Here is a 20,038-nt window from a genome sequence, read left to right on the forward strand (position 1 = left end):
TGACTGTGATACCACTGCTGGGTCAGTGTGAGTGTACGGAACAAGTGTGACAGCCTTTTGATGGAGTCCTGTGAAAGGAGTCCTATGGATTCGAGATCCAACTATCAGCCTGTGGGCATCATCCAGGAGTTGGGGTAGGGGATGAGGCAAGGGAAGTTGGGCTGAGAAAGGGATAAAGCAGTCTGGCAGCAGTTCTGTGTTTCTCCCATCTCCTGCTTTATTTCCCTACAGGTGAAATAGATGGGTGCTGCAACATGCCCTTGAATGTAACAAAACCCACTCTAGTGTGGATTTGACATGGGCCCAGCACTGCAAGGTACGCTGCTGGGAGGAAGCGTCCATCTGGCTGAGGGCAGGAAGGCCCTCCAGAGGGATGCACTGAGGCCAGTTGTGCGAGGCTCAACAAGAGCAAGCGCCAGGTCCTGCGCTTTGGTCATGACGACCCCGTGCCAGCTTCTCCAGGATTTGGCTGGGGTAGAATTCCAAGCAGCCCCTGATTCCAGAACGTTGGGCTGGGCTGTTGGAATCTTCTGCCCTTGTGACTGGTCTTGCCTCCCCACCCTGTGCGTCGTGGTGGAGCAGCCTGGTGGCCCTCAGTGATGTCATAAGGGCTAGAATGAGGGGAGGAGCAGTGCGTGCTGCGTCCCTTCATTGGAGCGCTGGAGCTCTGACTGAGCAGCTCGCTTGTTGCACTTGTGCACCGACTGCGTCCCTTTGTCTTCACACCGTGCTGTGCAGCACCTTGTAGGTAAGCTGAGACAGTGTGGGAGAGACGGGGGGACAGTGAGTGCTGAGAACTGCTGGCTGGCGGAGCTCATAGGATCACATTATCTCCATCAGCAGAGGGGTGGCCATGAGGGACAGGGAGGTGATCGTCCCCCCCTGCTCTGTTCTTGTGAGGCCCCAGCTGCAGTACAGTGTCCAGAAAGACAGGGAGCTGTTGGAGAGGGTCCAGAGGCGAGCCACAGAGATGATCAGGGGACAGGAGCACCTCCCCTGCCAAGACAGGCTGAGGGAGCTGGGCTTGTTCAGCCTGGAGAAATGAAGGCTGTGGGGTGACCTCATGGCAGCCTTCAGTACCTAAAGGGAGCCTAAAAAGAGGAGGGGAATCAACTCTTTGAAAGGGTAGATAACAGCAGGACAAGGGGAAATGGTTTTAAGTTGAAAACTTAAGTTTTTAAGTTGAGGGAGGGCAGATTTTGGTTTTCCCCTCGTAGTCTTTGCTAAACCGTGGAAGCAAACTGACCTGCTCTTTCTCTCTCCTCTCTCCACCCTCTGCCTGCTTCCCTGCTGCAGCTTTTGCTCGCGGAAGATCAGAGCAAAGTGACAAGGAACGGCTGCGGATTCGTGATATTTCTCTCCCTCGTTCTGATCTCTTGCCAGGTACCTGCCATGGTTTGTTCCCCCCACATGCTTTAGCAGCCCGTGACGCCCCGTGTTTAGTAACACAGCCTCATCCAGCTTTGATGGGACGCTGGTCACGTGTGGGTTTTCTCCACGTGCTCTGCAGCTCAGCCCTCAGAAGGATGCTGTCTGTGGTGCTGTGACCAGCTGGTCTACAGGAAACCAATCCCTTAGGCAAAGAGTCCCAGCCCCAGCTTGTGCAGAGCTGCACAGCATCACCAGGGACACCAGCAGGCGTGCTTGGGCTGTGTGAGTGTGCCCGACAGCTGTAGGGAGCACAGCAGAGATGTGAACAGAGAAAATAAAAGTGTGTTTCTTTTCAGTTCCAGCTTGTCACACCTACGCTGATGGCTGTGGCGTGCAGCGAGATCAGCTGTGGGCCTGACCTGGCATGGACAGAGGTAGAGTATGAAGCTCTGATTGGTCTTTTTTCCCTGACTGCAGCCAGCAGAGTGAGCCGCAGATGTGCTCTCCTGCTTTCCAAGGGAGCTCCTCTGTGGCAAGACAGTAGTGCAAGTGTGGCAAGTTTATAAAAGTACCAGAGCCATCTCGGCTGTTGTGTTTGTCCTCTACTGACTTTTCCCTTGAAATGGCTGCAGAAACAACAATCATTCTCTGCTCTGTTTGGCCTCGCTGTTGGTTGGACTGCTCAAGAGAGCTGCTTTGTGCTTGCAATGGCACTGTTTGCACCTTGTAACTGCAGCCGTAGCTTTGGTTTCCCTCTTCACGGTCTCCTAGCATCTGAAACAGTCAGCCTTCCTGCACAAAGAGCGCAGGAAAGGAGGGGGCAAAATGGACAAGGCCACCTGTCTGCATCAGTGCCATTGCTGATTAGTCTGGGTGGGGAGAGATGCATCTTTGCATTGCCTGGCGTGTGCCTGCTGCACACCAGGGAGAGAAACAGCCGTTATTAGACTTGCAGTTCCTTCTGAAGTGCCCATGATAAGGACCGAGTGCATTTCCTGCAGCTTTCTCTGCAGATGTGCTCCTCACCTTGAAATCCTCCTTGTTGGTTCCCAGCTCCTCACCGTGGCCTGTGCTCTCTGTTTCAGGCTGAGAACAAGGGGAAGCCCCTGCTGGACCATGAGGTGGCACCTGTGAATGTTCCAGCTATTGCTGCTGCCCATGCTATTAAGAGATACGTTGCCCAGGCAGCGGATGAACTCTCCTTTGAGGTAAGCAGTTCAAGGCGTTCCTTGTTGCTCAATTTTACAATGGCAAATGCCTTCAGAGCTGCACTGGTGCAAGTGCTCTCATGCTCGGCGATGTTTGGCAGTGCAGAAGAATGCAGTCATTTGAGCTGTGCTTTCCTCCCAGCCGTGCTGAAGCTGGGATTGACGTTGCAATCTCTTGCAGGTGGGAGACATCATCTGTGTCATCGACATGCCACCAAAGGAGCTGACCCCCTGGTGGAGAGGCAAGCTCGGCTTCCAGGTAGGCACAAGCTTCAGACTGGAGAGTGCAACTTCAGTAAAGGCAGGAATCTCAGCTTAGAGCTGCTCTGCCTGCACAGGATGCCCAGTGGACATAAACAGTTTCCTTGTGTCGGTGTCAGAGGACCTTGCCTTTGGCTGCAAATGTTGAAAAATTATTACCTTTATGCTGTGAACTATGGCCATTTTCTGCTGGATAGTCTTATGGAACGTCAGGCAAGCACGTTCTGAGGGAAATGTTACGTGCCTTTTGGTTTAACAGTTCAGATCTGAGAAGTGCTGCATGCAATAGTTGGCTTCTCTTCTTGTTACAGGTTGGATTTTTCCCAGGGGAGTGTGTGGAACTCATTAATAAGAACATTCCTGAGGCACTCATCAACTCTGTGCCAAAGCCAGGTATGGATGTTACATTTGATGGTGTGGGAAAGCAAAATGAAGTCTTTTTGGGGGTATGTTCCATGTTTAGTACCTCCTTTATCCATCCCACATTGTCCTCTGGGTTGATGATTCTTCATGCACACCATGGGGCAGAGATTTGGCCCAATCCTCCTGAGTTTATGATTGGACTTGGCAAAACTATAGAATCTTCATAGAATGGCTTGGGATGGAAGGGACCTCAGGGATCATCATGCTCCAACCCTCCTGCCTCAGGATGGTCTCCCAGCCCCCACATTTAATGTCAGATTAGACCAGGCTGCCCAGGGCCCCATCCAGCCTGGCCTTGGGCTCCTCCAGAGATGGGGAAAATCCCTTTTTGTATGTACTGGTTGGTAATGTTCTTCCCGTTCTGACGTGCTCTGTAGAATGTGCTGTGCTCGGCCTCGTCCAACGGAGCCAAACCTGAAATGACCTGGTTTCTTCCTTTTGTTGTGCAGTGCCCAAGAAACGCAGCAAGATCCTCACCTTCCTTCGTTCCTTGGTGAAGGCCCGCCCAAAGAAACCGACCGAGCGGGAGGTGGAGAAGGAAAGGGTGTTTGGCGGTGACCTGGGAGAGCATCTTCTCCACTCCGGTCGTGATGGTAAGGAGCTGCCCATTCCTGAGATCTTCCTCTGCTGGGCATCTAAATAAGATGAAAGGGAGCTCATATCTAGCAGGGGGTAGGCTGATAGCAGTGGAGGCACGTGTAATGGGAGTTGATGGCTGAAGGATAAAGTGAGGCGGATACTCCTAAGAGACAAGCACATCTGTATTTGCTTCAGCCAAGCCTGGCTGGGCTTAATGGATGGGATGTGAAGCACAGCCTGCAGCAGGACTTGAATCAGGAGCTCCACTGACGGCTGGCACGTGTTCTTCAGTCCCCCAGGTCCTCCAGAGCTGCGCTGAGTTCATTGAGCAGCACGGCGTGGTGCAGGGGATATACCGCCTGTCCGGCGTCGCGTCCAACATCCAGAGACTGCGGTAAGAGTGCTGCGACTGACACAGCCTGAGTGCATCTGGTGTGGCTTTGGGCTTGCCTTCCTCTCGCTCAACCGGGTTTGCGTCCCTCTCTCCAGGCAGGAATTTGAGTCGGAGCAGATTCCTGAGCTCACCGTCCGTGACATTCACAGCGTGAGCTCCCTCTGCAAGATGTACTTCAGGGAGCTCCCGAACCCTCTGCTCACCCACCAGCTGTACGGCAAGTTCTCGGTAAGCACAAGGCCACGTCTTTCATTTCCCTCTTCCTGGGCCTCTTGGCAGATGGCTGCAGCAGTGCCCCAGCTCGGAGGCCCTTTTGCTGTCAGCCCCACGAGGTTTACTCGCAGTGGTGTACTAGCCTGATTGGTGTCTCGCTCCCTTTCTGCACTACTCCAGGATGCTGTTGGTGCCGCTACAGAGGAGGAGCGGCTGCTCAGAATGCAGGACGTCATCCAGCAGCTGCCCGCTCCTCACTACAGGTCAGTGCTGCCCTCAGCCTGCTGAGCTCAGCCCTGCTGCATTGCAGAGGGCAACGATGCGGTTCCAGCCTTTGTCTTTCTGAATTGCAGCACGGCATGCTCGTTGGTGCTGAACGTTTGCCTCTCTTGTTTTCCAGGACACTGGAGTACCTGATGAGACACTTGGCGTGTCTGGCTGGGAACTCCACCATCACAAACATGCATGCCAAGAACCTAGCCATTGTGTGGGCTCCAAACCTCTTAAGGTAAACTTCTGCTTCTGTTTCAACACAACGCTTACATCTGTTCTCCAGAAAAAAAAACAGTCCTCCCTTTTTCTCCATCAAATGTGCTCTTCTCCTGTAAAATCTGTGGCTGACAGCAGAGCAGGAGCCTGAGCTGTTCTCCAACCCCACGGGCACAATGTCTAGGTGACAATTTCTGCTCTCTTGTTGAGATGGGACTGACGTGTCCTTGATCATCCAGGGGAATTTCTGCAGTGGCATCACTGATTGCCCACTGCGGAAGTCTCCAGAGCCTCAGCTGACAGCTTTTGGCTGCAACAATTCAGACTCGGGGAAACGGTCTTGGAGAAATGACTTCTAAAATCTGCCTTTTCTACAGATCACAGCAGAACGAGTCTGCCTGCGCCAGCGGAAGAGCTGCCTGCATGGAGCTGCAGACACAGTCGGATGTGGTGGAATTCATCATCAACCACACAGACGTCCTCTTCTGCTCCAAATCCAGAGCAGACATCGCAGATGCAGCAGGTGAGTGTCTTCCTCCATTAGCTTGATCTTGACGTGACACCTTGATCAAATGCAGGCCTTCTCCGGGACCTTTGAGATACTCTTTTACCATCAAGGGGACAGCAGACCTCTGGGCTTCCAATAGAATCTGGCATCCTGTTGCTGGATGCTGAGAATGTCCAAGCCCAAACTTCACAAGGAGGAAACCGTCATTATTATGGTTTGCATGCAGGAGAAGCTTGATGCAAGTGTTGCAGCGAAGCTTTCTCAGTTCCCTGCCCCCATTTCCTTGTTTTTTTCCTTGCCTATTTTGATACAGTAAGCTGCTCTTAATGATGACCGTGTCCTTTGCCATAAACACACCTCTGCCCACATGGTTATTTTGAGCTCCTCTTCTTCCAGTGGCTCGGATAAGCAAGCCTGAGAAAAATACAGCACCTCCCCCAGAACTGTGGTGGCTGTGCTGCTGCTTTCTGATCCTCGCTCTTAACTGTGGTTTTCCCTGACAGGGCACAATTCTCTCCCAGGGCCCAAGTCTGTGGGGGTCTCTTCTGCTGCCACAAAGCTGCTCAGCCTGGAGGAGGCACAGGCACAGAGGCGAGGCCACAGCAGCTCTCCTGTTGTGACAGAGAGCAGCCGGGACAATGAAGTGGAAGAAAGCCCTGCAGCTGGACAGGGCAAATTCCACACCGTCATTGACTTTCCATCTGAAAGGTAAAGAGGACTTTCTTTTCCAGCACCCAGCATCATTGTTTGGGTGGGTTTTTGTGTTTTTCTTTCCATGATTTCTAGTGCCAAAACTTGCTGAAACTAAGTTATGCTACTGGTGGGGTTTTCCAGATGTCAGGGCCACTGCCTGAAAACAATTCCAGTTCTCCTCTAAGCAGAGCAGTTGGTCAGACTTGCTGGCACTAGAAATTAAACATGGCAGTGAGATGAGGCTGATGAGGTGCTAATGTAAGAGTCAGAGATGCTTTTGAGCTTCCTTTATGGCTGCACGGTTCCTCAGAAAGCAGTTACACCTGCCAGCTAAATCAAAGCACTCCCTCAGATGCTGTGCTGTACAGCTGTGGAGCCTTTGCTCACATGCTCTGCATCTTGCTTGACAGATGTGAGGGGAATTCAGCCAGCAAGACTTCAGGGCTGAGCTGTAGAACGGAGCCATCCTCAACTGTTGCAAACAGAGCGAGTTTCTAAGTTGTGTTTCTGCAGAAACCAGGCAGTCCCAGGAACAAGAAACTGCTGCCAAGAGCTCAGTGCTGCTCTTCCCTCACCCTGCACCACGCACGACTCACAGCATTGGCTGTTTTCTCTCTCCAGGCAAAATCCACCCAGCAAGACTGAGGAATCGCCAGCTAGCAGTTGGTGTTGCTGCTTCAGGCTCAGAAAGCCATCCTCTGGGAGCAAACGCCAACTGCAGCGCAATGCCAGGCAGCCCTCAGAAACAGCAGTGGTAGTCCTGGCAGGTAAGGGTGCAAATGCAGCTTCCAAATCCCTGCTTTTCAGGAGCATAGAATTCAAGCTTGCTCTGCACTTGTATCTCCTTCTGGCGTTCCAGCCCCTGCCTAGCATTTTCAGTTCACCCCTGATCAAGAACCACTGTCGTAATTAAGTTTGACACTAACCCCTGTGTATCCTTTCTAGGTGAATCGAGCCTTTGCCAAGCCATAAGATCCAGGGCAAGTAGCGAGGATGCTCTCTGTGCTTCCATCAGTGGAGAGCTCTTAGGAAGCACAAATTGCTGCAGTTCCAACAGCAGCCTTCCATCTGACAACATTAATGGAGAGAAGGAGCTCATCGAAGTCCATGCCCTCATTACACCTGGCTCTGCTGAAGTTGCTGACCTGGGCCTGCAAGACACCACAGTCACAAGTGTGGTCTGTCACCCAGTGTCTCTGCAGTGCAACCCATCCCAAGAGCAGTGTGAGTGCCCTGACAGCAGCACCTCCATGCAGGAGCAGGTCAGCGTCAGTGAGGAGGAGCAGAGCCTCTTGCAGGGGGACTTTCAATCAGGCCTCCAGTCCCAGGCACTGGACAGCAGCACTGAGAGCTCTGAGCCACTCTCTCCATGACAAGACAGGATGAGTCCCATCTTCACCATCGACCTCTCACACCCTCCTGTCCTTTATATAATAATAAAAGCACACTCGTGCTCAATCAACGCCTTGACTGCCTCCAGAGTCTTCATTCACACGGACTGCGATGAATGCAGCACACAGCAAGGCACCTCAGCTTGCAATGCTGTGGCTGTGGGGTGCGTGCAGCACAGCTCCGGGTTTGTTCCTGTTTTGTCTGGCTTTGGGATGTCTGCAGGGGGAGCTCTGCTACCATTTGGCATGGTAGCAAATAATCTCTCGCATCCTGGATGCTGCTCATGATACTCCCAAGCTTCCTGGCTGTGGCTTTGTGATGCTTTTCAGGGCTTTCTGATGCATTTTCATGCCTTGGCTGTTGCTTAACACCTCCCTCCTCCCATCATGTCCTTTCCTGGCTCCCACCTACGAACTGGCCCTGCAGATCATCTCCAGACCTGTCATCAGCACACTGCGGCAGGAGAAGCTCCCCCTGGCCAACGTCAGGCAGTACTGCTTGGTCTGCAGCTCAGTGGCCATTTCCCTTTTAGGCGGCTCCTGCAGAAGAATCAAGCAGCAGAACCTTTTGCTCACCCTGTACCACACAAATGCTGCAAAAGCAGAAACAACCTGGGAATCTCTGGTTTGCAAGACTTCACAGACACTTATTGACTGTGTCTGATGGTTCCCTCCCATCCTTGATTTCCTTCTCCCCTTCTCCTCGTCTGATCCCACTGCTGAGCCATGATCAAGCTGCCCAGTGTGGCAGAGCATCGTGCAGAGCCGTGCTGGCACCTCCTCCCCTTCCTCTCCTGCAGCTCAGCGTGCAACCTGAGCAAGTTTTTTTCTGAGAAAGTGACCAGCTCTTTTCCATCCCTTTGCCCCTACAAACAGTTGTCCAGAGGATCTCGTCCAAGAATTCCTGGAACAGCCTGCAGCTGGCTCTCCTGAAGTTCAGGCTCCTGCCTTTGCTTCCTGCCAGGCCCGCATTCCTTGAGATCACCAACTCAAGGAGGGCATGGTCACTGCAGCCCTGACCGCCTCCTGTCGTAACCCCTGGTGTGCACCATGTCCAGCAATGCTTCCCTTCTGCTTGCTGTGCCCAATGCCTGCACCACAGAGTGATTCTCACTGCACTCCAGGAGTCTGTCAGATTGCTTGCAGCCAGCCATGCTGATTTCCCAGACTGACTGGAATCCCCCATCAGGATGAGAGTCAGTGAGTGCGATGCTTCTGCTGGCTGCAGTAAGCAGCTCCCACCAACAGGCTCTCTTTCCAGGCGGCTGTAGCAGACCCTCACCTCCAGAAGCCCTGCACTGCTGCAGTTCCTAATTTTACCCACAAGTTCACAACCTGGTCATGGCTCTTCTTATTTCTTTGCACTCAACTTCTCATCATAGAGGGCAAATCCCTTGCCTTCCAGAATTCCATAGTATCAACTGTGTCTGCTTTATGTCAGGATTTTTTGTCTTTCTTTTCTTTTCCCATTTTCTAGGTAGGAAAATGAATTTCTGAGCCAGGAGAAGCAGAAGTGAAACAGTCTTCCTGGCACTGCTCAGGTTGCAGGAGTTGCCAAGTGCTCCTCAGGTAATGTGTGCTGAAGAGCTGACCTTGGTGGCAGGGGCTGTGGCTGCATTTTGTGCCTGTCATGCGGGAATCCAAGAAAGCCTATTCAGAGCAGGAGCTGCAGAGCGAGATAAACATCACGAGAAGGTAAGGCTGAGAAGCAAGGACACCTCCAGAAAGAAGAGAAAAACTGAGTCAAGTGAGCTGCGTGACGGCCGTGTGATGCTGACCATGATTGGAGGAAGAGCGCATGGCTGGGAATGACTGATGGCTCTGGTTGGATGGGTGCCTGTGTGCACAGAGTTAAGGAGTGTTTGTGGGATGTTTTGCTGGCATCTAACGGCTGTAAGGGGAAGTCAAGAGAGAAAACTTGTGAATGCATATAAGGGATGTTAAAATCTGGAATGGATTGTTTGGATCATTCACATCTGAGTCCAGATTGCCACATTGCCAGAACGTGGGGCCCAGGATTTCCCTTAGAGTGCCAACTGCTTATTTTACATGATAAAAGGTAACATTGAAAAAAGCTTCCCTTTTTGCATTAGAATAACGCATTGATATTTGATGTTTCTGTCTTTCCATTCCTTTAGCAGCCTGGGTGTTGATGCAGCTGCATGCATCTGCTGCCCTCCCCTTCTGTTTTGTGTAAAAGAACAGTAAAATATGCAATCAGTGTGAGATCTTTCTGAAGTATTTTACTTTATTTGCCCCTAGGCTGCAATGGCTGGGAAATGGCAGTGTCACCCAGGAGCCCACACGGCGACCTGATGTCTCATTGTTGGGGTCTATTGGAAACCACCACGATGACAAAAGAATGCCTGGGATTCCTCCGGCCCAAATGCCAAACCTTGCACTTGGCTGTGCTGAACCTCATGAGGTTCACCCAGGCCCACCTCTCAAGTCTGCTGAGCTCAAACAGATGTCATTTTTCTCGTGTCCTTCCATTCCGAGTCCATCTGTTCCCCAAAGCAAAAGAATTTGGAGGGAACCACCGACAGTTATGTGAGCGATTTCAGCGTCTATTTCTGATCATGGCAACAACTTCAGAGGTCACACTTAATTTACGGTGCCCGTTGTAATTCTGACCAAGGCTGCAGTTGCAGCTGACTTCCCAAGGCTGCAAGACGTGGTGGTGACACAGCCTTGTGCTTCTGCATTGGTGCTCATCCCACGTTTCCTTTCTCTGTCTCGCAGGTCAGCTCCTGCTGGAAGCAGATGGTATCCCAGTGTGAATGAAGGTCAGTGCAGGAGCAGCTGCTGATGGGAGGAAGGAAGTCCATGCTGAAGAGCTCTGAAGCATCTGCAGGTATGGTTCTGGAGGAGGCAGCAGTGATGTCGGAGGGCTCCCCAGCAGGAAGCTGTCTCATCCAAATGCTTGCTGAGTGGTTGGAAGGGAGCTTTCTGCATGACAGCAGCACCAGCTGCTTGCTTCAAATGCTGCAAAGACAAGGATTAGCACGAGTTCCAGTATCTACAGTATCATCACGAATCACGATAGGATTACAATGTGTCCTCATACAAACGCAGCCATTTCTCTCTGAGTCCAAAGGCTGTCCGGAAAGCATCTGTGAGGTCTCTCACATCAAACCACTGCTGTCCGTGTGGGATCTGACTCATTAGGGTATAGGGGTTAGGAACCACAGGCTGTCTTTTGAGAACGGGTTCAGTCATTTCCTTACATCTTGCACCAGCCGATACGTGCCGTCTGCCTTCCGTGCCGACAGGATTGGGGTGTTATAAGGCCACAGACAAGGTTCCAGAAGACCATCCTTAACCACTGTCTGTGTTACAGCTTTTAGACCCACTCTCCCTTCTAAGGCTATGGGATATTGTTGCTGTTTCACAGCTCCACTCCCTCCTTGGGCAGTTCTTTGTAAGGGAAAATTGTGAGTCCACCCCGATTTCCTTCCCCTGCCCACAGCTTTGGATTCATTTCTTCTTCATCACAGCTGATAACACATTCATTGACACCTGATACCTGTTTCACAGACTTGCAGCTGTAATCCTCATTTAACTGTTAAATCTCTCCCCCATAAATCGGTCCCTGCTTCAGGCACACAGAACAATTGCCCTGCAACTATTTTATCTTTCCATTTTAGTTCTGTGGTCTCCAAGAGTGGAGCTGTCATTTCTGATCCCTCAGCCCCAGTTATGCACAACAGCCATATCCAGATACACGGCTGGTACCTCTGAACTAGCTAATGCTGTAGGATGGAATGTTGTTTCTGCACTGGCTATCAAATGTGGGATTGCTCTGAAGCAGTACAGCACAATGTGTTTTGTAATTTGCCCTTAGAAACAGTTTGAAAAAGTAGAAAGACTTTATTAGTATTAGTAAAAAGAAGTTATTTCATAACATATTTTAGAAATACAGTTGTTCAATCATGTGATCAATTCTCACCTACAGAACTGTAATAGTTACAAATTGCATGGGTATAGTATTAAGGACCAGAAAGCATGTTGTAAGGCCATTCTGTTTGGATAGGAGAAGCTCAGCAAAAGAAAAACAGACTCCAAAGAAGCCAGGGCCTCCACACAAGGACGAACTGACTCACTCTGTGGGCAGGTTGGGATGCAACAGGCAGGCATCAAGAGACTCCCCTCTGTCCTCCTTCCAAACTTCTCTCTATTCAGGGATGAGCAGGTGTCCAGAAATAGTGGCCAAGTGTTGATACGCAGCTGTCAGACGTTCAATAATTAGCAGTATACCTGCTGAGCTAGCAACAATTGGTGTTTAGCCAGTCACACACAGAATGGCCCGGGTGGGAAGGGACCTCAAGGATCAGGAATCTCCTACTCCCTGCCACAGGCAGGGACACCAGCCTCTGCAGCACTGCACATATGCACACGGCTGGATAGAAACAGCAGTGTGGGAAAAAACTGTATGTTGTGGATGAAAAGGGTGAATCAGAATGGCTTAACAGCTGTCCCACAAGGAAAAGCAATCCCTTACCTGCTGTGCCATGCTCATGGCACCAGCAATGCAGATGCCAGCAGCTGATGCCCACAAGGACAGCCAGCCTGGACTTATTTTCATTACATATCTTTGTCCTGATGTCCTTCTAGAAGCTGGAACATTTCTCCCTCTGAGCAGCAGAGGGCAGGAGAGATCCAAGGTGAGGGCACACTCTCCTCTATTTATCTAGCACTGAAAGATTAAGACAAAATGAAAACCAGATGTGTTTCCCTGCCCATGGCAAACACCAGCCTTTCCATCCTCACAGTCCTTCCTGACATCAGCAGCAATGGAAACAACATCCCACTCACCTTTGCCATGTCTGGCAGAGGTTGCAGCTCTTTCTCTTGCATCCCTCTTGCTTTCAAGTCAACAGTGACTGTGTCACACAAGGAAAAGCAATCTTTTACCTGCTGTGCCATGCTCGAGGCAGCAGCAATGCAGATGCCAGCAGCTGATGCCCACAAGGACAGCCAGCCTGGACTTATTTTCATTACATATCTTTGTCCTGATGTCCTTCTAGAAGCTTGGACATTTCTCCATCTCAGCAGCAGAGGGCAAGAGAGTTCCAAGTTGAGGGCAAACTATCCCATGTTTATCTGGCACTCAAAGAGAAAGAGAAAATGAAAACCAGATGTGTTTCCCTGCCCATGGCAAACACCAGCCTTTCCATCCTTACAGTCTTCCTGACTTCAGCAATAATTGAAACAACATCCCACTCACCTTTGCCATGTCTGGCAGAGGTTGCAGCTCTTTCTATTGCATCCCTCTAGCTTTCAAGTCAAGAGCTCCTGTGTCACACAAGGAAAAGCAATCTTTTACCTGCACTGCCATGCTCATGGCAGCAGCAATGCAGATGCCAGCAGCTGATGACCACAAGGAGAGCCAGCCTGGACTTATCTTCATTAAATATCTTTGTCCTGATGTCTTTCCAGAAGCTGGGACATTTCTCCATCTCAGCAGAAGAGGGCAGGAGGGGTCCAAGGTGAGGGCACACTCTGCTCTTTATCTGGCACTCAAAGAGAAAGAGAAAATGAAAACCAGATGTGTTTCCCTGCCCATGGCAAACACCAGCCTTTCCATCCTTACAGTCCTCCTGACATCAGCACTAACTGAAACAACATCCCACTCACCTTTGCCATGTCTGGCAGAGGTTGCAGCTCTTTCTATTGCATCCCTCTAGCTTTCAAGTCAAGAGCTCCTGTGTCACACAAGGAAAAGCAATCTTTTACCTGCTGTGCCATGCTCATGGCAGCAGCAATGCAGATGCCAGCAGCTGATGCCCACAAGGACAGCCAGCCTGGACTTATTTTCATTACATATCTTTGTCTTGATGTCCTTCTAGAAGCTTGGACATTTCTCCATCTCAGCAGCAGAGGGCAGGATGGGTCCAGGGTGAGGGCAAACTATCCCATGTTTATCTGGCACTCAAAGAGAAAGAGAAAATGAAAACCAGATGTGTTTCCCTGCCCATGGCAAACACCAGCCTTTCCATCCTTACAGTCCTTCCTGACATCAGCACTAATTGAAACAACATCCCACTCACCCTTGCCATGTCTGCCAGAGGTTGCAGCTCTTTCTATTGCATCCCTCTAGCTTTCAAGTCAAGAGCTCCTGTGTCACACAAGGAAAAGCAATCTTTTACCTGCTTTGCCATGCTCATGGCAGCAGCAATGCAGATGCCTGCAGCAGATGCCCACAAGGACAGCCAGCCTGGACTTATCTTCATTAAATATCCTTGTCCTGATGTCCTTCCAGAAGCTGGGACATTTCTCCATCTCAGCAGAAGAGGGCAGGATGGGTCCAAGGTGAGGGCACACTCTCCTCATTATCTGGCACTCAAAGAGAAAGAGAAAATGAAAACCAGATGTGTTTCCCTGCCCATGGCAAACACCAACCTTTCCATCCTTACAGTCCTTCCTGACATCAGCACTAATTGAAACAACATCCCACTCACCCTTGCCATGTCTGCCAGAGGTTGCAGCTCTTTCTATTGCATCCCTCTAGCTTTCAAGTCAAGAGCTCCTGTGTCACACAAGGAAAAGCAATCTTTTACCTGCTGTGCCATGCTCATGGCAGCAGCAATGCAGATGCCAGCAGCTGATGCCCACAAGGACAGCCAGCCTGCACTTATTTTCATTACATATATTTGTCCTGATGTCCTTCTACAAGCTGGAACATTTCTCCATCTCAGCAGAAGAGGGCAGGAGGGGTCCAAGGTGAGGGCACACTCTCCCCTGTTTATCTGGCACTCAAAGAGAAAGAGAAAATGAAAACCAGATGTGTTTCCCTGCCCATGGCAAACACCAGCCTTTCCATCCTTACAGTCTTCCTGACTTCAGCAATAATTGAAACAACATCCCACTCACCTTTGCCATGTCTGGCAGAGGTTGCAGCTCTTTCTATTGCATCCCTCTAGCTTTCAAGTCAAGAGCTCCTGTGTCACACAAGGAAAAGCAATCTTTTACCTGCTTTGCCATGCTCATGGCAGCAGCAATGCAGATGCCAGCAGCTAATGACCACAAGGAGAGCCAGCCTGGACTTATCTTCATTAAATATGTTTGTCCTGATGTCTTTCCAGAAGCTGGGACATTTCTCCATCTCAGCAGAAGAGGGCAGGAGGGGTCCAAGGTGAGGGCACACTCTCCTCATTATCTGGCACTCAAAGAGAAAGAGAAAATGAAAACCAGATGTGTTTCCCTGCCCATGGCAAACACCAACCTTTCCATCCTTACAGTCCTTCCTGACATCAGCACTAATTGAAACAACATCCCACTCACCCTTGCCATGTCTGCCAGAGGTTGCAGCTCTTTCTATTGCATCCCTCTAGCTTTCAAGTCAAGAGCTCCTGTGTCACACAAGGAAAAGCAATCTTTTACCTGCTGTGCCATGCTCATGGCAGCAGCAATGCAGATGCCAGCAGCTGATGCCCACAAGGACAGCCAGCCTGCACTTATTTTCATTACATATATTTGTCCTGATGTCCTTCTACAAGCTGGAACATTTCTCCATCTCAGCAGAAGAGGGCAGGAGGGGTCCAAGGTGAGGGCACACTCTCCCCTGTTTATCTGGCACTCAAAGAGAAAGAGAAAATGAAAACCAGATGTGTTTCCCTGCCCATGGCAAACACCAGCCTTTCCATCCTTACAGTCTTCCTGACTTCAGCAATAATTGAAACAACATCCCACTCACCTTTGCCATGTCTGGCAGAGGTTGCAGCTCTTTCTATTGCATCCCTCTAGCTTTCAAGTCAAGAGCTCCTGTGTCACACAAGGAAAAGCAATCTTTTACCTGCTTTGCCATGCTCATGGCAGCAGCAATGCAGATGCCAGCAGCTGATGACCACAAGGAGAGCCAGCCTGGACTTATCTTCATTAAATATGTTTGTCCTGATGTCTTTCCAGAAGCTGGGACATTTCTCCATCTCAGCAGAAGAGGGCAGGAGGGGTCCAAGGTGAGGGCACACTCTGCTCTTTATCTGGCACTTAAAGAGAAAGAGAAAATGAAAACCAGATGTGTTTCCCTGCCCATGGCAAACACCAGCCTTTCCATCCTTACAGTCCTCCTGACATCAGCACTAACTGAAACAACATCCCACTCACCTTTGCCATGTCTGGCAGAGGTTGCAGCTCTTTCTATTGCATCCCTCTAGCTTTCAAGTCAAGAGCTCCTGTGTCACACAAGGAAAAGCAATCTTTTACCTGCTGTGCCATGCTCATGGCAGCAGCAATGCAGATGCCAGCAGCTGATGCCCACAAGGACAGCCAGCCTGGACTTATTTTCATTACATATCTTTGTCTTGATGTCCTTCTAGAAGCTTGGACATTTCTCCATCTCAGCAGCAGAGGGCAGGATGGGTCCAGGGTGAGGGCAAACTATCCCATGTTTATCTGGCACTCAAAGAGAAAGAGAAAATGAAATCCAGATGTGTTTCCCTGCCCATGGCAAACACCAGCCTTTCCATCCTTACAGTCCTTCCTGACATCAGCACTAATTGAAACAACATCCCACTCACCCTTGCCATGTCTGGCAGAGGTTGCAGCTCTTTCTATTGCATCCCTCTAGCTTTCAAGTCAAGAGCTCCTGTGTCACACAAGGAAAAGCAATCTTTTACCTGCTTTGCCATGCTCATGGCAGCAGCAATGCAGATGCCTGCAGCAGATGCCCACAAGGACAGCCAGCCTGGACTTATCTTCATTAAATATCCTTGTCCTGATGTCCTTCCAGAAGCTGGGACATTTCTCCATCTCAGCAGAAGAGGGCAGGATGGGTCCAAGGTGAGGGCACACTCTGCTCTTTATCTGGCACTCAAAGAGAAAGAGAAAATGAAAACCAGATGTGTTTCCCTGCCCATGGCAAACACCAGCCTTTCCATCCTTACAGTCCTTCCTGACATCAGCACTAATTGAAACAACATCCCACTCACCCTTGCCATGTCTGCCAGAGGTTGCAGCTCTTTCTATTGCATCCCTCTAGCTTTCAAGTCAAGAGCTCCTGTGTCACACAAGGAAAAGCAATCTTTTACCTGCTTTGCCATGCTCATGGCAGCAGCAATGCAGATGCCAGCAGCTGATGCCCACAAGGACAGCCAGCCTGGACTTATTTTCATTACATATCTTTGTCCTGATGTCCTTCTAGAATCTGGAACATTTCTCCATCTCAGCAGCAGAGGGCAGGATGGGTCCAAGGTGAGGGCACACTCTCCCCTGTTTATCTGGCACTCAAAGAGGAAGAGAAAATGAAAACCAGATGTGTTTCCCTGCCCATGGCAAACACCAGCCTTTCCATCCTTACTGTCCTTCCTGACATCAGCACTAATTGAAACAACATCCCACTCACCCTTGCCATGTCTGGCAGAGGTTGCAGCTCTTTCTATTGCATCCCTCTAGCTTTCAAGTCAAGAGCTCCTGTGTCACACAAGGAAAAGCAATCTTTTACCTGCTTTGCCATGCTCATGGCAGCAGCAATGCAGATGCCAGCAGCTGATGCCCACAAGGACAGCCAGCCTGGACTTATTTTCATTACACATCTTTGTCCTGATGTCCTTCTAGAAGCTTGGACATTTCTCCCTCTCAGCAGCAGAGGGCAAGAGAGTTCCAAGTTGAGGGCAAACTATCCCCTGTTTATCTGGCACTCAAAGAGAAAGAGAAAATGAAAACCAGATGTGTTTCCCTGCCCATGGCAAACACCAGCCTTTCCATCCTTACAGTCCTTCCTGACATCAGCAGCAATGGAAACAACATCCCTCTCACCTTTGCCATGTCTGGTAGAGGTTGCAGCTCTTTCTATTGCATCCCTCTAGCTTTCAAGTCAAGAGCTCCTGTGTCACACAAGGAAAAGCAATCTTTTACCTGCTTTGCCATGCTCATGGCAGCAGCAATGCAGATGCCAGCAGCTGATGCCCACAAGGACAGCCAGCCTGGACTTATTTTCATTACATATTTTTGTCCTGATGTCCTTCTAGAAGCTTGGACATTTCTCCATCTCAGCAGAAGTGGGCAGGAGGGGTCCAAGGTGAGGGCACACTCTCCCCTGTTTATCTGGCACTCAAAGAGAAAGAGAAAATGAAAACCAGATGTGTTTCCCTGCCCATGGCAAACACCAGCCTTTCCATCCTTACAGTCCTCCTGACATCAGCACTAACTGAAACAACATCCCACTCACCCTTGCCATGTCTGCCAGAGGTTGCAGCTCTTTCTATTGCATCCCTCTAGCTTTCAAGTCAAGAGCTCCTGTGTCACACAAGGAAAAGCAATCTTTTACCTGCTTTGCCATGCTCATGGCAGCAGCAATGCAGATGCCAGCAGCTGATGCCCACAAGGACAGACAGCCTGGACTTATTTTCATTACATATCTTTGTCCTGATGTCCTTCTAGAAGCTTGGACATTTCTCCATCTCAGCAGAAGTGGGCAGGAGGGGTCCAAGGTAAGGGCACACTCTGCTCTTTATCTGGCACTCAAAGAGAAAGAGAAAATGAAAACCAGATGTGTTTCCCTGCCCATGGCAAACACCAGCCTTTCCATCCTTACAGTCCTCCTGACATCAGCACTAATTGAAACAACATCCCACTCACCCTTGCCATGTCTGGCAGAGGTTGCAGCTCTTTCTATTGCATCCCTCTAGCTTTCAAGTCAAGAGCGCCTGTGTCACACAAGGAAAAGCAATCTTTTACCTGCTTTGCCATGCTCATGGCAGCAGCAATGCAGATGCCAGCAGCTGATGCCCACAAGGACAGCCAGCCTGGACTTATTTTCATTACATATCTTTGTCCTGATGTTCTTCTAGAAGCTTGGACATTTCTCCCTCTGAGCAGCAGAGGGCAGGAGAGTTTCAAGGTGAGGGAACATTCTCCTCTATTTACCGAGCACTGAAAGATTAAGAGAACAAGAAAATAGATGTTTTTCCCAGCCCATGGCAAACACCAGACTTTCCATCCTTACAGTCCTTCCTGACATCAGCAGAAATGGAAACAACATCCCACTCACCTTTGCCATGTCTGGCAGAGGTTGCAGCTCTTTCTATTGCATCCCTCTAGCTTTCAAGTCAAGAGCTCCTGTGTCACACAAGGAAAAGCAATCTTTTACCTGCTGTGCCATGCTCATGGCAGCAGCAATGCAGATGCCAGCAGCTGATGCCCACAAGGACAGCCAGCCTGCACTTATTTCCATTACATATCTTTGTCCTGATGTCCTTCTACAAGCTGGAACATTTCTCCATCTCAGCAGAAGAGGGCAGGATGGGTCCAACGTGAGGGCACACTCTCCCCTGTTTATCTGGCACTCAAAGAGAAAGAGAAAATGAAAACAAGATGTGTTTCCCAGCCCATGGCAAACACCAGCCTTTCCATCCTTACAGTCCTTCCTTACATCAGCACTAATTGAAAGAACATCCCACTCACCTTTGCCATGTCTGGCAGAGGTTGCAGCTCTTTCTATTGCATCCCTCTAGCTTTCAAGTCAAGAGCTCCTGTGTCACACAAGGAAAAGCAACCTTTTACCTGCTTTGCCATGCTCATGGCAGCAGCAATGCAGATGCCAGCAGCTGATGCCCACAAGGACAGCCAGCCTGGACTTATTTTCATTACACATCTTTGTCCTGATGTCCTTCTAGAAGCTTGGACTTTTCTCCCTCTCAGCAGCAGAGGGCAAGAGAGTTCCAAGTTGAGGGCAAACTATCCCATGTTTATCTGGCACTCAAAGAGAAAGAGAAAATGGAAACCAGATGTGTTTCCCTGCCCATGGCACACACCAGCCTTTCCATCCTTACAGTCCTTCCTGCCATCAGCACTAATTGAAACAACATCCCACTCACCTTTGCCATGTCTGGCAGAGGTTGCAGCTCTTTCTATTGCATCCCTCTAGCTTTCAAGTCAAGAGCTCCTGTGTCACACAAGGAAAAGCAATCTTTTACCTGCTTTGCCATGCTCATGGCAGCAGCAATGCAGATGCCAGCAGCTGATGCCCACAAGGACAGCCAGCCTGCACTTATTTTCATTACTTATCTTTGTCCTGATGTCCTTCTACAAGCTGGAACATTTCTCAATCTCAGCAGAAGAGGGCAGGATGGGTCCAAGGTGAGGGCACACTCTCCTCTTTATCTGGCACTCAAAGAGAAAGAGAAAATGAAAACAAGATGTGTTTCCCAGCCCATGGCAAACACCAGCCTTTCCATCCTTACAGTCCTTCCTGACATCAGCAGCAATGGAAACAACATCCCACTCACCTTTGCCATGTCTGGCAGAGGTTGCAGCTCTTTCTATTGCATCCCTCTAGCTTTCAAGTCAAGAGCTCCTGTGTCACACAAGGAAAAGCAATCTTTTACCTGCTGTGCCATGCTCATGGCAGCAGACATGCAGATGCCAGCAGCTGATGCCCACAAGCACAGCCAGCCTGGACTTATTTTCATTACATATCTTTGTCCTGATGTCCTTCTACAAGCTGGGACATTTCTCCATCTCAGCAGAAGAGGGCAGGAGGGGTCCAAGGTGAGGGCACACTCTGCTC

General features: G+C 50.0%; 1 protein-coding gene and 1 long non-coding RNA gene across 2 annotated transcripts; both read left to right on the plus strand.

The window, feature by feature from the left end:
- The first annotated feature begins 3,162 nt into the window (after positions 1-3,162).
- LOC149912359 (uncharacterized) lies at positions 3,163-4,230 on the plus strand. The gene is made up of 3 exons (XR_016461654.1): positions 3,163-3,233; positions 3,713-3,856; positions 4,134-4,230. It is a non-coding gene; the product is annotated as an uncharacterized LOC149912359 (long non-coding RNA).
- A 106-nt stretch (positions 4,231-4,336) lies between these two features.
- On the plus strand, positions 4,337-4,961 carry LOC149912360 (rho GTPase-activating protein 33-like). Its single transcript, XM_090130779.1, has 3 exons — positions 4,337-4,464; positions 4,630-4,712; positions 4,850-4,961. Exons 1-3 carry the CDS (start codon positions 4,405-4,407, stop codon positions 4,959-4,961), a joined length of 255 nt encoding a protein of 84 aa, XP_089986905.1. The 5' UTR covers positions 4,337-4,404.
- Positions 4,962-20,038: the final 15,077 nt, after the last annotated feature.

Source organism: Phasianus colchicus, chromosome Z, assembly GCF_987193195.1.
Source record: "Phasianus colchicus chromosome Z, bPhaCol1.hap1.1, whole genome shotgun sequence".
Taxonomy (NCBI): domain Eukaryota; kingdom Metazoa; phylum Chordata; class Aves; order Galliformes; family Phasianidae; genus Phasianus; species Phasianus colchicus.